General features: G+C 43.1%; 1 protein-coding gene across 2 annotated transcripts in view; it reads left to right on the top strand.

Moving 5' to 3' along the window:
- Window positions 1-13081, top strand: part of SS18L1 (SS18L1 subunit of BAF chromatin remodeling complex) — a 41389-nt gene that overhangs the window by 1410 nt on the left and 26898 nt on the right. For both annotated transcript variants that reach the window (XM_077460277.1, XM_077460278.1), the window contains exons 2-3: window positions 6732-6808; window positions 7091-7175. In XM_077460277.1, coding sequence (XP_077316403.1) covers window positions 6732-6808; window positions 7091-7175 — 162 coding nt within the window. The remainder of the gene's footprint in view (window positions 1-6731; window positions 6809-7090; window positions 7176-13081) is intronic.

Consider the following 13081-nt stretch of genomic DNA (forward strand, 5'->3'; position numbering starts at 1 on the left):
AATTGTGGCGGATTTCTTTCTCCTTGAGATAAATCTTGATGGATTGTGTTGGTTTCATGCTGTTGCTTGTTCAGTGTCAGTGGGGCTGATTACAAGCAGAACAGTGGCGAATGGGACTGAGGTTCTGTCTGCAGCCAGTTGCTTGGGGGACACGTGTGGCTTTCAGTGCCTTTTAATGTGGCTCATGCAGCCTTGCAGGAAATGCTAATTTTCGCTTGGTGACCCACATGTCATATTTCTGCTAGTCATGATACAGAGGTTACTCATTCTTCCTATTTATCTTGATGGTATCTTTGTTGTTTTTTTCATACTGGGTAGGACCTGTGATGGATCAAAGTTTGCATGAGTTGGGGATCTTTGCTTAATGCTGAATTCCAGAGGCAAAAACTTCATAAATAGACACAAAGAGGTTGATTTACTAAAACTGGAGAGTTCAAAATCCTGGTCCAGCTGTGCACGGTAGCCAATCAGCTTCTAAAATCGGCTTGTCCAATTAGGCTTTGACAAAAAAAAATCCTGGAATATGATTGGTTCCAATGCTCATTTTGCACTTTCCAGTTTAAGTAAATCAACTCCAAAGGATAGAAATCTAGTCTGTGCGCACGTAATACATATGCAAACCCAGATATTACCTTGGAAAAGTAGAGGTGATCTCAACACTGCACTGTACATAGCCTGTGCAGAGAGCAGAGCTGTGGGAGGGGCCAAGCAGCTCCACCCACTACAGGCTGCCTGCAGGGGGCGGAGACAAGACCAGTTACCCTGTACAAGGAGAGGGAGCAGCAGTGACCGGTCTTTATTACAAGAAGCTCCCCCAAAGAAGCAAAGTGTAAAATTTTTGCATGCTGGATTCCTGCACAGGTCTGGAAGAAATATACAAAGCACACCAAGATTCTACACAGGGTTTTTGTATTTAGACAATATTTGCTTTGATTTTAGTTAATCTTTAAAGGAGATGTGTTCTAATGAAAATACAGGGCAGCCATTGACGAACTGGCTATAAAGATACTTAAATTCCTGGCTTCAGTACTGCCCTTCTATTGCTTCTAATCTGAAAACGTATTCCTGCTCAGTGACTCAGAAAGTACTGAAGCCATTGGATCAACATAACAGCCAGGGAGCAGGCATTCCAAAAAGGGGGAGGCCAACCAGGGCAGCCATCATACTTCACTTTCATTTATTTTTTATTTTTTTTAAAGTGGACCTTACATGAATATGCAAGGTCCGTTTACCCTGAATGCTGCCCCCCCTTGTAATAAAGCTCAGCCAATGAAAAAAAAGACATTGGGAGAAATAAGTAAAAATGACTTCCACTATGTACAGTGAGGGGGAAAAAAAGTATTTGATCCCCTGCTGCTTTTTGTACATTTGCTCACCGACAAAGAAATGAAATGATCAGTCTATAATTTTAATGGTAGGTTTATTTTAACAATGAGAGACAGAATAACAACAAAAATATCCAGAAAAAAACACATTTCAAAAAAGTTATAAATTGATTTTCATTTTAATAAGCGGAATAAGTATTTCATCCCCTATCAATCAGCAAGATTTCTGGCTTCCAGGTGTCTTCTATACAGGTAATGAGCTGAGATTAGGGGCACTCTCTTAAAGGGAGTGCTCCTAATCTCAGTTTGTTACCTGTATAAAAGACACCTGTCCACAGAAGCGATCAATCCGATTCCAATCTCTCCACCATGGCCAAGACCAAAGATCTGTCCGAGGATGTCAGGGGTAAGATTATAGACCCACACAAGGCTGGAATGGGCTACAAGATCATCTCCAAGCAGCTCGGTGAGAGGGTGACAAGAGTTGGTGCGATAATTCGCAAATGAAAGAAGCACAAAATAACTGTCATTCTCCATCGGTCTGGGGGGCTCAATGCAAGATCTCACCTTGTGGAATTTCAATGATCATGAGAACGGTGAGGAATCAGCCCAGAACTACACGGGAGAATCTTGTCAATGATCTCAAGGTAGCTGGGACGAAGAAAACAATTGGTAAGACACTACGTTGTGAAGGACTGAAATCCTGCAGGGCCCGCAAGGTCCCCCTGCTCAAGAAAGCACATGTACTGGTTCATCTGAAGTTTTCTAATGAACATCTGAATGATTCAGAGGAGAACTGGGTGAAAGTGTTGTGGTCAGATGAGACAAAAATCAACCTCTATGGCATCAACTCAACTCGCCGTGTTTGGAGGAGGAGGAATGTTGCCTATGACCCCAGGAACACCATCCCCACCGTCAAACATGGAGGTGGAAACATTATGCTTTTAGGGGTGTTTTTCTACTAAGGGGACAGGGCAACTTCACCGCATCAAAGGGACGATGGACGGGGCTATGTACCATCAAATCTTGGGTGAGAACCTCCTTCCCTCAGCCAGGACAATGAAAATAGGTAATGGATGGGTATTCCAGCATGACAATGACCCAAAACACACGGCCAAGGCAACAAAGAAGTGGCTCAAGAAGAAGCACATTAAGGTCCAGGAGTGGCCTAGCCAATCTCCAGACCTTAATCCCATAGAAAATCTGTGGAGGGAACTGAAGGTTCGAGTTAACAAACGTCAGCCTCAAAACATTAAAGAGAGGATCTGCAAAGAGGAGTGGGACACAATCCCTCCTGACATGTGTGCAAACCTGGCGGCCAACAACAAGGAATATCTGACCTCTGTGATTGCCAACAAAGGTTTTGCCACCAAGTCATGTTTTGCAAAGGGGTCAAATACTTATTTCACTCATTAAAATGCAAATCAATTTATACATTATTTTTTTTTAAATGCGTTTTTTCTGGATATTTTTGTTATTTTGTCTCTCACTGTTAAAATAAACCTACCATTATAATTATAGACTGATCGTTTGTCAGTGGGCAAATGTACGAAATCAGCAGGGGATCAAATACTTTTTTCCCTCACTGTATGGACACTGTTTTCTGCAACCAACTTCAGATTATAGAGGAACTTTATCACTGAACCCCCAAACCGGGATATGGCAGATTGAGATGGATTAGCATACTCCTCCTCTCCGTGAATCCAGGGATCTCCCACTATGATCTTCTAAGAGCCATCACCATGCGCCGCCATCTTCTTTGTGACATCATCAGGAGCTCGGCTGTCTCTTCCAAGTCCGAGCAGCCAGCCTCCTGATGACGCTTACTGCGCATGCGCAGTGGGTCCTGCACATCTCCAAAGCCTCCTGAGAGACGTGGGTATCCAAAGAGACTTCGGACGGGAGAGTCATTCTGTCCAAGGCCAAAGATGAGCTGTTCTCCACTAAAAAAGCTGAAAGAGGGGGAGGAGAGGAACTTTTTGAATTAAGTAAAAAAAAATAAAGTTGAACTTAAAGTAATTGTAAAAAAAACCATTCAGTTTAAAATAGAAATGGACGGCAAAACATTTTTGTATAGATACAAAAGAAAAAAAATTGTAAATACTCCCCCCCTTTTTAATAATGATCACATGTCTTCTCTTCTCAGCTGCATACTACACTGGGTTCGCCGGCATGACTAGAGAACTGACCACGCTGTGCTCTTCTTGCTTAGTGTGGTCAGTTTTTAATAGGAAAGCAATTGGACTGGCAGGAACACCAGGGATTGCACACAGAGGAAGCAATAAAATAAGAACAGGATACTTTCTCCGACAAGTACACGGTACAGCAGAGACATATCAGGAATATGAAGTGTTGGGGTAACAAACACTTAAAAGTCTCTCTCCCTTTGCCCCCCCCCCCCTGGCGCCGCCATTATTGCACGGGGCAGATGTGCTGAGGGTCTCTGTCCGGCTTTCAGGTCAGAGAAGAGTCCTGCGTGACATCTGCACAAGACAGCAAAGTTTAGGACTTTCACATGCACAGTGAGAACCCATGCATGTGCAGATTTCCAGGTGAACCTGTGCATCTACAGGGCTCACACGGGACCCAGAACATGTGTGGGGGGGGGGGGGGACCTTTCCAAGGACACCTTTCTGGCCTAGGTGAGAAATTAAGAAGTGCAAATAACTGTAAAAAATAAATAAATAAAATACTATTGATATCCATTTGTAAGAGAAGGAGGGGGGAGGAAGCAGGACACCATCACATATATTTAAGTGCTTTAAGTTTACTTTAAAGTGGTTGTAAACCTCAGACATGAAATATGAACAAAGCATATCCCTCTATAGTGTGTACTTGTCTCAATCCAGAGCACAAAGTGTCATTTTTGTTTGCTGCCTTGTTCTTCTGCTATCAGCATGCATCACTTTTTTTCCTGACACCAAGCGAAAAAAGGTGACAAGCACACAGAGCCTGTGATTGACCGCATCAGATCTGTTCCTGTGTTTTGTGTGAAGGGTATGTCCCTTTCCTCCAATCGGCTCTCAGCGTTCACCTCGCTGAGCTCTCCAGTGTGTAATTTCAGCTCTCATCCCATTTTTTTTTATGACAGCTCAGACAAGCTTTATAAATTCTGTATTTTCGTTTCAATCTTTTTTTATTCGTTTTTTTTATTTTATTTTTTATGTTATGATGCAACAAAAGAAATTGCATAATGACACTGTCATCAAAATCCATTGACAAGAAAGTAGTAACAATAACAGATTTAAAGGATAGGAAGTTTAGGCAAAGACTGCCTTGAACAGTCCATTATTGGAAATTGGGAACATCACCAATGTAGGTAACTGTAAAGAGTCCCATATAACAATACAGTATAAATTCTGTATTTTGAACAGATGTAGAGAAGATTTGTGCAGATAAACAGGTACAACTCAACTGAGGCTACTCCCTTCACCAGGTATATGTAAGGATTTACAATCACTTTAAAGTGATATTGAAGGCAATTTAAAAAAAAAAAAACATGTCATACTTACCCACTCTGTGTAATGGTTTTGCACAGAGCATCCGTGATCCTCCTCTTCTCCGGTCCCCAGTTGGCACTCCTGGCCCCTCCCTCCTGCCGAGTGCCCCCCAACTGCGGGTCCATTTACACACACAGCCGCGGCTTGGCCCCGTCCCCTCTCTCTCCTCACTGGCTGTGATTTTCTCAGCCAATGAGGAAGAAGAGTCCCGGAGAGCCAAGCCTCTCATGCCCATCGCTGGATAGAGATGGGGCTCAGGTAAGTATTAGGGTTATTTTTTTTACTTCATGCATAGAATTTTTTTTATGTTGTAACAATATTAGCGTTTTATCATGTGAAAATTTTCAGTAAAAAATACAATTAAGTTTTTTTTTTAGTGCACACAAACCCAATATATTACACAATTTTATGGTAAGATATAAAAGGAGAGGTTGCGCCGGGTAAACAGATACCCAACATGTCAAGCCAAATAAATGATGCATGCCCATGAAACGGCAACAAACTTTGGTACCCCAAATTTTCCAAAATCATTGGCGTAAAAAAGGTCATCAGTCTGCCACAGTTCTGATGGGCAGACTGGGTACTTGTTGCACTGGACGTTATATGCCCTGTACACACGGTCGGAAATTCCAACGGATAAGGTCCGATCGGATTATGTTGTCGGAAATTCTGATCAAGTGTGGGCTCTATCGGACTTTTTCCGTCGGAAATCCCGACAGAAAAAGTTTGAGAGCAGGATCTAAAATTTTCCGACAGCAGAATCCGATCAGACTTTTTCCGATCGTTTGTAGAGAATTCCGACGGACAAATTGCCATGCATGCTCAGTTTTAAATTTATGAGACCAAAGCTATTGTCTACTAGCCTCTACGTAGTCCCGTCGGACGAAACGAACCTCACCTCGTTCCGAACGATCAGATTTTCCGACAGCTTTGTCCGAACGTGTGTATGCAACACAAGTTTCGGACAAAATCCATTGGAAAAAATCAGACGGATTTTGTGGTCGGAATGTCCAACCGTGCGTATGGGGCATTACTCTGCATTCCTGTAAGTGAAATTTTTAGCTTCCATTTTTGGGTAACGCTTGAGCTGCTCCCTTGATTGGCTGATGATCGAGTCAAACTGGTCGCCCGGTGCCTAGCCCAAGACTCTTCTTACCAATATCTGTGAATTGTTATATCAACACTCCTCCGGACAGAGGCCCTGGCTGGGTTATAGCCGCAGGCTCATAAGAGCTTGTGGTCGGAATATCCGACCGTGTGTACAGGGCATTAAAAGCGCCAGTAGCTTTTCAGTGAGTCTTTAAAAGTTTTTTAATGTTTTTGCAATAGCGCTTTATTAGCGGTTTTTATTTATTTTTATTTTTTTATTTTTTTCAATGGGTTAAAAAACATTGGTGAACCACGTTTTTGCGCATTTATCGTCGTCTGGCGTTTTTTTTTGTGGTCAGAAAAATGACTCCAGAACACGCTTTTATGGCGTTCAGAAAACCAGCCCATAAACTCCACTGCTGATAAATGTTCATAAAAGTCCATGTGCTGCATGGACACATAGGATAACATAGAGTGGAGTTTAGGGGCTGTAAAATAAAAAAAACGCCCAAACTCCAAAAAACTTCTGTTTATGAGCTCCAGTGTGCACGGAGCCTTAAGACCCAGCTACTTTTTTTTTATTTTTTATTTTTTTTAATTCCAGGTATGAATATTTTTTTTTACAAAGGCCCCAATGGTCCAGCTTTGAGCAAGGTAAGTATTATGTTCCATATCTGCGGGATCACTACTTTGATTTCCAAGCTGGACCAAGGTAAATGCAAAAATGTCCATACCTGGAATTCAACTTTAAAGAAAATATCCCCCCCAAAAAATTCACAAAATAACATCTTTCTTTTGTTTTTGTTTTCTTGAACAGATGTTGGATGAGAACCACCACCTGATACAATGTATAATGGATTATCAAAGCAAGGGCAAGACTGCAGAGTGCACACAGTGAGTATCTGGGCAGCCATAGTAGGCATGCATCATGGCAATGAACTACATGAAACACACCTCCCAACTTTTTTATATGGGAATGAGGGACACCTATCAGCAAAAGTATGCAGGCATAGGACACACCCCGGGCCACACCCCCTTAAAGCAGAATTGTACAAAAAAGATTGGTTGAACCCACAAGTGCTTTTTTTTTACCACTACTATTGCTTTATATTGGGTCTTGCAATAAATTGCTTTCAATGAATGTATACTTTATGTTTATGTTTTGCATTTGACTAGATATCAGCAGATCCTGCACAGAAATCTGGTCTATCTCGCCACTATAGCAGACTCCAATCAGAACATGCAATCTCTGCTTCCTGCGGTGAGTAGAGAAGTCCACACGTACCTCTGCCTTCTTCCACCTATAGATAAGGAATTAGTGCCTTAAGGACCTCTATCATGAAAATATTGTATTCTGATTTTTGCACTTCATTTACCCATGTATTAATAGAATCCAGGGCCGCCGATAGGGGGGTACAGCCAGTCTTCCTGTACTGGGCCCAGGCCCCATCAGTTTAACAGGGAGGCCTGGGAACCTGAGCTGGAGGGCGAGCTGTACTACCTTTATCACTGGAACCAGTCCTCCTGTGGCTCCCCCTGTCAGCTTTCTTTACTCTCTCTCCCACCATGCCGCACTGCAGGGGGATAGTTTCCAGTATCTCCCCCCCCCCCCCCCCATCTCCCACCACTCTGATTCCGTCCCCTTTCCCTCTGCTGCTCTGGCCCTCCCACAGCACTCCCATCTTCTCCTCCTCTCCCTCCTGCCAGCTGCAACTTTTGCAGTTCCCAGAGGTGGATTGTTTCAGGATGGAGAGCAGGAGGGTATAAATATGTAGTATGAACACAGCGAGTGAATGAACACAGTACCGATCACTCCTGTGTTCATTATAACTTTTTTCATAATTTCTTTTTGTATATTGACATAGGGATGGAGGTGTATTTTTTCAATGTGTTTCATTTGAAGTGTTACTAAACCCTGTAATATGAAAATAGTTCATCTGCCCCCTGCAGCCCCCACAGCTTCTAAATCTTCTTTTTACATAAAAATATTGCCACTATATACCTTTTTGGCTGATCTGTATAGTACGGGCAGTGATAAACTGCACAGTTTCTCCAGTGCTGAGAGTTCAGATAGGAAGACATTTCCACTACAGCCTGAATACAAGCCCACATGTGTGATGTCAATGACCTGGCTATCTCTGAGAACAAGTAAATGTTCTCTCCAGCATAAAAGACACAACTGAGCATGTGCAGGTCGGCTACTCTGCCTGTGATTGCTGGCCTTCCCCAGAGTGCAGGAGGGGGAGGATCTGTGCATACTGGATAAAATAGCTTTTTACACATTGCAGAGGATTAACCCCTTCCACAGTGAGTATAACAAGCATGCTATGCTGTATATACAGAATGATTTTACTGTTGTGGGTTTAGTAACACTTTAAAGTCCCACTTCCCCTTCCCCCTCGTCTCCTTTAACTTATATACATGAAGCATAGTAAACTGTGTTTACTGTGCTTCAGTTTGTGAATGAACAGGAAGCCTCAGAGCACTTTCTATTTTTTCATCTGCGGTGCAAAGAAAGGGTCTCAGGAATATACAAGGACTAAGGAATATAGAGGGACTAAATACAGAGACTAAGGAATACAGAGGGACTAAGGAATATACAAGGAATAAGAAATATACAAAGACTAAGGGCCGGTTCACACGTGGTCTGTAAGGGCCGGTTCACACTGCAGGCGAGGTGAGGCGACTCCGACTTGCCTCGCCGCGACCTGCCGCGACCTCAGCGGCAACTTGCAGATGACTTCTGTATAGAAGTCAATGCAAGTCGCCCCCAGGTCGCCCAGAAGTAGTACAGGAACCTTTTTTCTGAGTCGGAGCGACTCGAGTCGCTCCTCTCAGAACGGTTCCATTGTACAGAACGGGGGCGACTTGCGAGAGCGCGGCGAGGCGAGTCGTGTCGCCTCGCATCACCCGCAGTGTGAACCGGCTCTAAGGAATATACAAAGACTAAGGAATATAGAGGGACTAAGGAATATAGAGGGACTAAGGAATATTCAGAGACTAAGGAATATTCAGAGACTAAGGAATATTCAAGGACTAAGGAATATTCAAGGACTAAGGAATATTCAAGGACTAAGGAATATTCAAGGACTAAGGAATATTCAAGGACTAAGGAATATACAAGGACTAAGGAATATACTGTATGTCCTCGTTCCCCTTTTCTGTCGCAAAAGAGAGACATATGGGGTATTTCCCCAGAGATCCCTTCCCCCAAACTGGGCAGTTAAAAAAATAGAAATAACCCCACACCACCACACCAAAACTGCATGCATTGCATGCAGTTGCGGAGCGCTTGCACAACAGCGCCATTCACTTGAATGGGTTAAATTAGACAGGGGGTAAAATTCCTTCACCGGATGAGAAGCAAAGCATCTCGTCCACTGCATGTGTACACTCACTAGATGCTGCCTCTGCATGCAAATGGGTTAGCGGTTGGGGGGTTAATAAAAGCGCAGGTCAACTGTGGGACTTTACCGACCTCTTTAGGGACACAGCGGCTGTATGAACACAGCTACAGGTCCTAATTTGGCAGGTGTGGGTGGGTGGCCCTAAATGCACGCTGTCTGTGTTTGGGGTCGTACACCTGCACCCACACATCTGTCAAATCACAACCTGTGGCTGTGTTCATACAGCTGCTGTGTCCGCATAACGTAACATAGGCTGCCTGCACACAGCCTCATAAACAAACCGCTGATTCACACTAGAGCTGCACAATTAATCGTTAAAAAATCGTGATCTCGATTCACCCCCTCTGAGATCTCTCCTGCAGTGGTTGCCGATTCTTTCATATAAACAAATGGAGAAACTATCTGCTCACTCAACTGTCAAAAGAAAACATTGGTGCAGTCTGCCAAGTTTTTTTAATTTGCAACATTGTAACTAAGCTTCCTTCTTAGATCAAAGGGATAGAACGTCTGTGTAAATAAATAATCTGGGCAGGTGTAAATGCAGAAAGTTTAACCACTTAGGCCCCTTTCACACGTGCGGACCGTATGTCCGTATTTCATCCATCCGTTTGCGGATGAAATACAGACATATATGCATCCCTATGGCATAGCGGGTGGCAGTGGATGAACATCTGCTGACACCCGATATCATCCGTCCCCGCTATGGTCCGATTCTGCAGACGGAGGAAAATCCTATTTTTCGGTCCGTCTGCAGAGCGGATCGGATGAACACGGGCAGACGGTCCATGTTCATCCGATCCCCCATAGAGGAGAATGGAGATCTGACGGGGCGGTCCCTGCACAGCGTGCAGGGGCCTCCCTGTCATCAACCGGCTTAGCGGGGATTAACGGAGCGATCCCCGATGAGCAAGCAGATATTCACAGGGTGGATCATCACGGATCCGTCCCACGTGAAAGGGGCCTTGAAGTCTAAATCTTAAGTTAAAATCAACATTTTTTGCTAGAAAATGATTTGGAACCCCCAAACATTATATATATATTAGCAGAGACCCTAGGGAATAAAATGGCAATTGCTGCAATATTTTATGTCTCACTGTATTTGCCCAGCGGTCTTTCAAATGCAATTGTTTGGGAAAAAATTTGCTTCAATGAATAAAAAAACAAACAAAAAAAAAACCAGTAAAGTTAGCCCAATTTTGTTTCAATGTGAAAGACGATGTTACTCCGCGAGAATCGTGAGAGAATCGTGATCTATCTTCTAAGTAAAAAATTGTGATTCTCATTTTAGCCAGAATGGGGCAGCTCTAATTCACACTATACAGGCAACAGGGCCCATGTGAAGGAGCCCCAAGGCCTCATTAGGTAGGCTGTAGGGGCTTACCTGATTTCTTATTGTGTACACACCATTATTTATATTTTCGTTTTTCTTTTTTTTTATATCATTACTTGTATTAACCAGATGCTACTAGATCAGGGATATGCAATTAGCGGACCTCCAGCTGTTGCAAAACTAAAAGTTCCATCATGCCTCTGGGTGTCACGCTTGTGGCTGTCAGTCTTGCTATGCCTCATGGGACTTGTAGTTCTGCAACAGCTGGAGGTCCGCTAATTGCATATCCCTGTACTAGATGATGATAATACAGAATACCGTTTGCGATAGTGGTCCTAATGGCCTCTACTTGCCTTCCATGTAGTGGCCATGGATGGATTAAAAAATAATTTGATTCCAGTTATACTAATTGCTTTATAGTAAATAAAGTGATTGAAATAGTTTTTCAAGAGTGATGTGTGCAAATGCTATCACCTACACAGCAACCAATCAGAATGCATCTCTCACTGAACTTTAGTAAACTGACATGTGATTGGTTGCCCTGGGTGACGCTATATTGCATGTATAATTAATCAGCTATAATAGAGGTGCACCGAATGGAAATTTTGGTGCCGAAAGCGAAAAACTGAAAATGCAGGATGCACTTGGCCAAAGATATCATCAATTGAAATGAATATGAATTGATCGTTGGCCATTAGTGGCACCTTTTAGCGCAAGAAAAGCTCAAGGAAAATGTATCCCTTTGAAATTCTATGTATGTCTTCACACTGGTCCGTTAAAAAAAAAAAAACACACCTCCTCCTAGTTCAAATGTATTGAAAACGCAGCAAGAACGCATCATTAACGCATCCGTGTTATTTTTTGATGCGCTTTTTGAGCCACATGGCCTAGGAAAAACCCCATAAGCGCAGCATAGTAAAATCTGCGTAAAATCGCCGCAAATTGGTGGTAAAATCGTGGTGCGTTTTCGGTACCGTTATCGACACCGTGCCCGAATGCCGATAACACAATTTTTGCCCGAAATTGCCAAAATGTTTCGGCGGCCGAAATTTCGGTGCATCTCTAATAATACTATATTTATTTCTTATAGGTATTTATACAGGGCTGTGAATTTACACAGACCTTTGCATATTGTACCATTACATCAGTCCCTGCCCTCAAGGAGGTTGCAATCTAATGACCCTATAATACCTTTTAATTATTTGATGAGGACTATCTCAGCTCATCATTTTGCTCCTCATTTTTATAAAAAAAATATTTATTCAGAAACATGTAAAAGCTTATGTACCTGACCAGACATTTTAGGAAAAATGAGTCTCAAAACGTATCTATAGTATCAATATATATTTATAAACCATCACCTAAATTGCATAACAGGTAGGCACCACTCTCTTCTCGAGCAAACCCATGGCTCTCTATTGTGAATGTCCTGGGTTTTGGCTTGCCTGCTTTCCCTTACCTCCCAGTAATCTTATCATTGGGACCAGCAGCCTGCCAGTCCAATAGGGAGCCAAGAAAGGGGGTGTCCACAGGAGCTGGTCTAAATTTGCATACAAAGGCATATATGACATCTGAGAAGCTAAGAGCTGACATGAAGATACCTGCTATGCAGTGCACGTAGCGGTACACTGATTAGCCATGACATTATGACCACTGATGGGTAAAGTTAATAACATTGATTATCTCATTACAATGGCATCTGAAAGCCTTGGAATCTGAAAGCCTAGGTGGGATATATTAGGTAGCAAGTGAACATGTTGTCTGTAAAGTGGATTTTTTGAAAGCTTGGGTAAGCGTAAGAATTTGAACGACTTTGGCGAGGGCCAAATTGTCATAGCTAGATGACTGGGTCAGAGCAACTCCAAAACTGAAGCTCTTGTTGGACGTTCCTGGCCTGCAGTGGTCCAGACTGACCAAAAGTAATCCAAAGAAGGAAAACCGGTGACAAGGTCATGGTCGGCCAAGGCTTACTGATGCACCTGGGGAGTGAAGGTTGGCCCATGTATTCTGATCCATATAGAAGAGTTACTTGTTGAAAAAGTTGATGCTGGTTCTGATAAAAAGGTCTCAGAACACACAGAAGATCATCGTTTGTTGTGTATGGGGCAGTGTAGACGCAGACTGTTCAGGGTGACATGCTGATCCGTGTCCACAGCCAAAAGTGCCTACGATGGGCATGTGAGCATCAGAACTGGACCACAGAGCAATGGAAGAAAGTTGCCTGGTCTGATAATGAATCATGTTTTCTTTTACAACGTGTGGGTGGCTGGGCGCGTGTGTGCCACTTACCTGGGGAAAAGACCAGGATACGCTATGGGAAGAAGGCAAGCTGGCAGAGGGAGTGTGATGCTTTGTCTAGAGGAGTCCATATTGGAAAAGGTCAGGGCTGTTTTTGGTGTCAAAAGGGTGACCCCTACACTCCAACTTAGC

This window comes from Lithobates pipiens, unplaced genomic scaffold (genome assembly GCF_037356315.1).
Source record: "Lithobates pipiens isolate NorthernLeopardFrog02 unplaced genomic scaffold, aLitPip1_a1.2 Scaffold_28, whole genome shotgun sequence".
In the NCBI taxonomy this organism is placed as follows: Eukaryota; Metazoa; Chordata; class Amphibia; order Anura; family Ranidae; genus Lithobates; species Lithobates pipiens.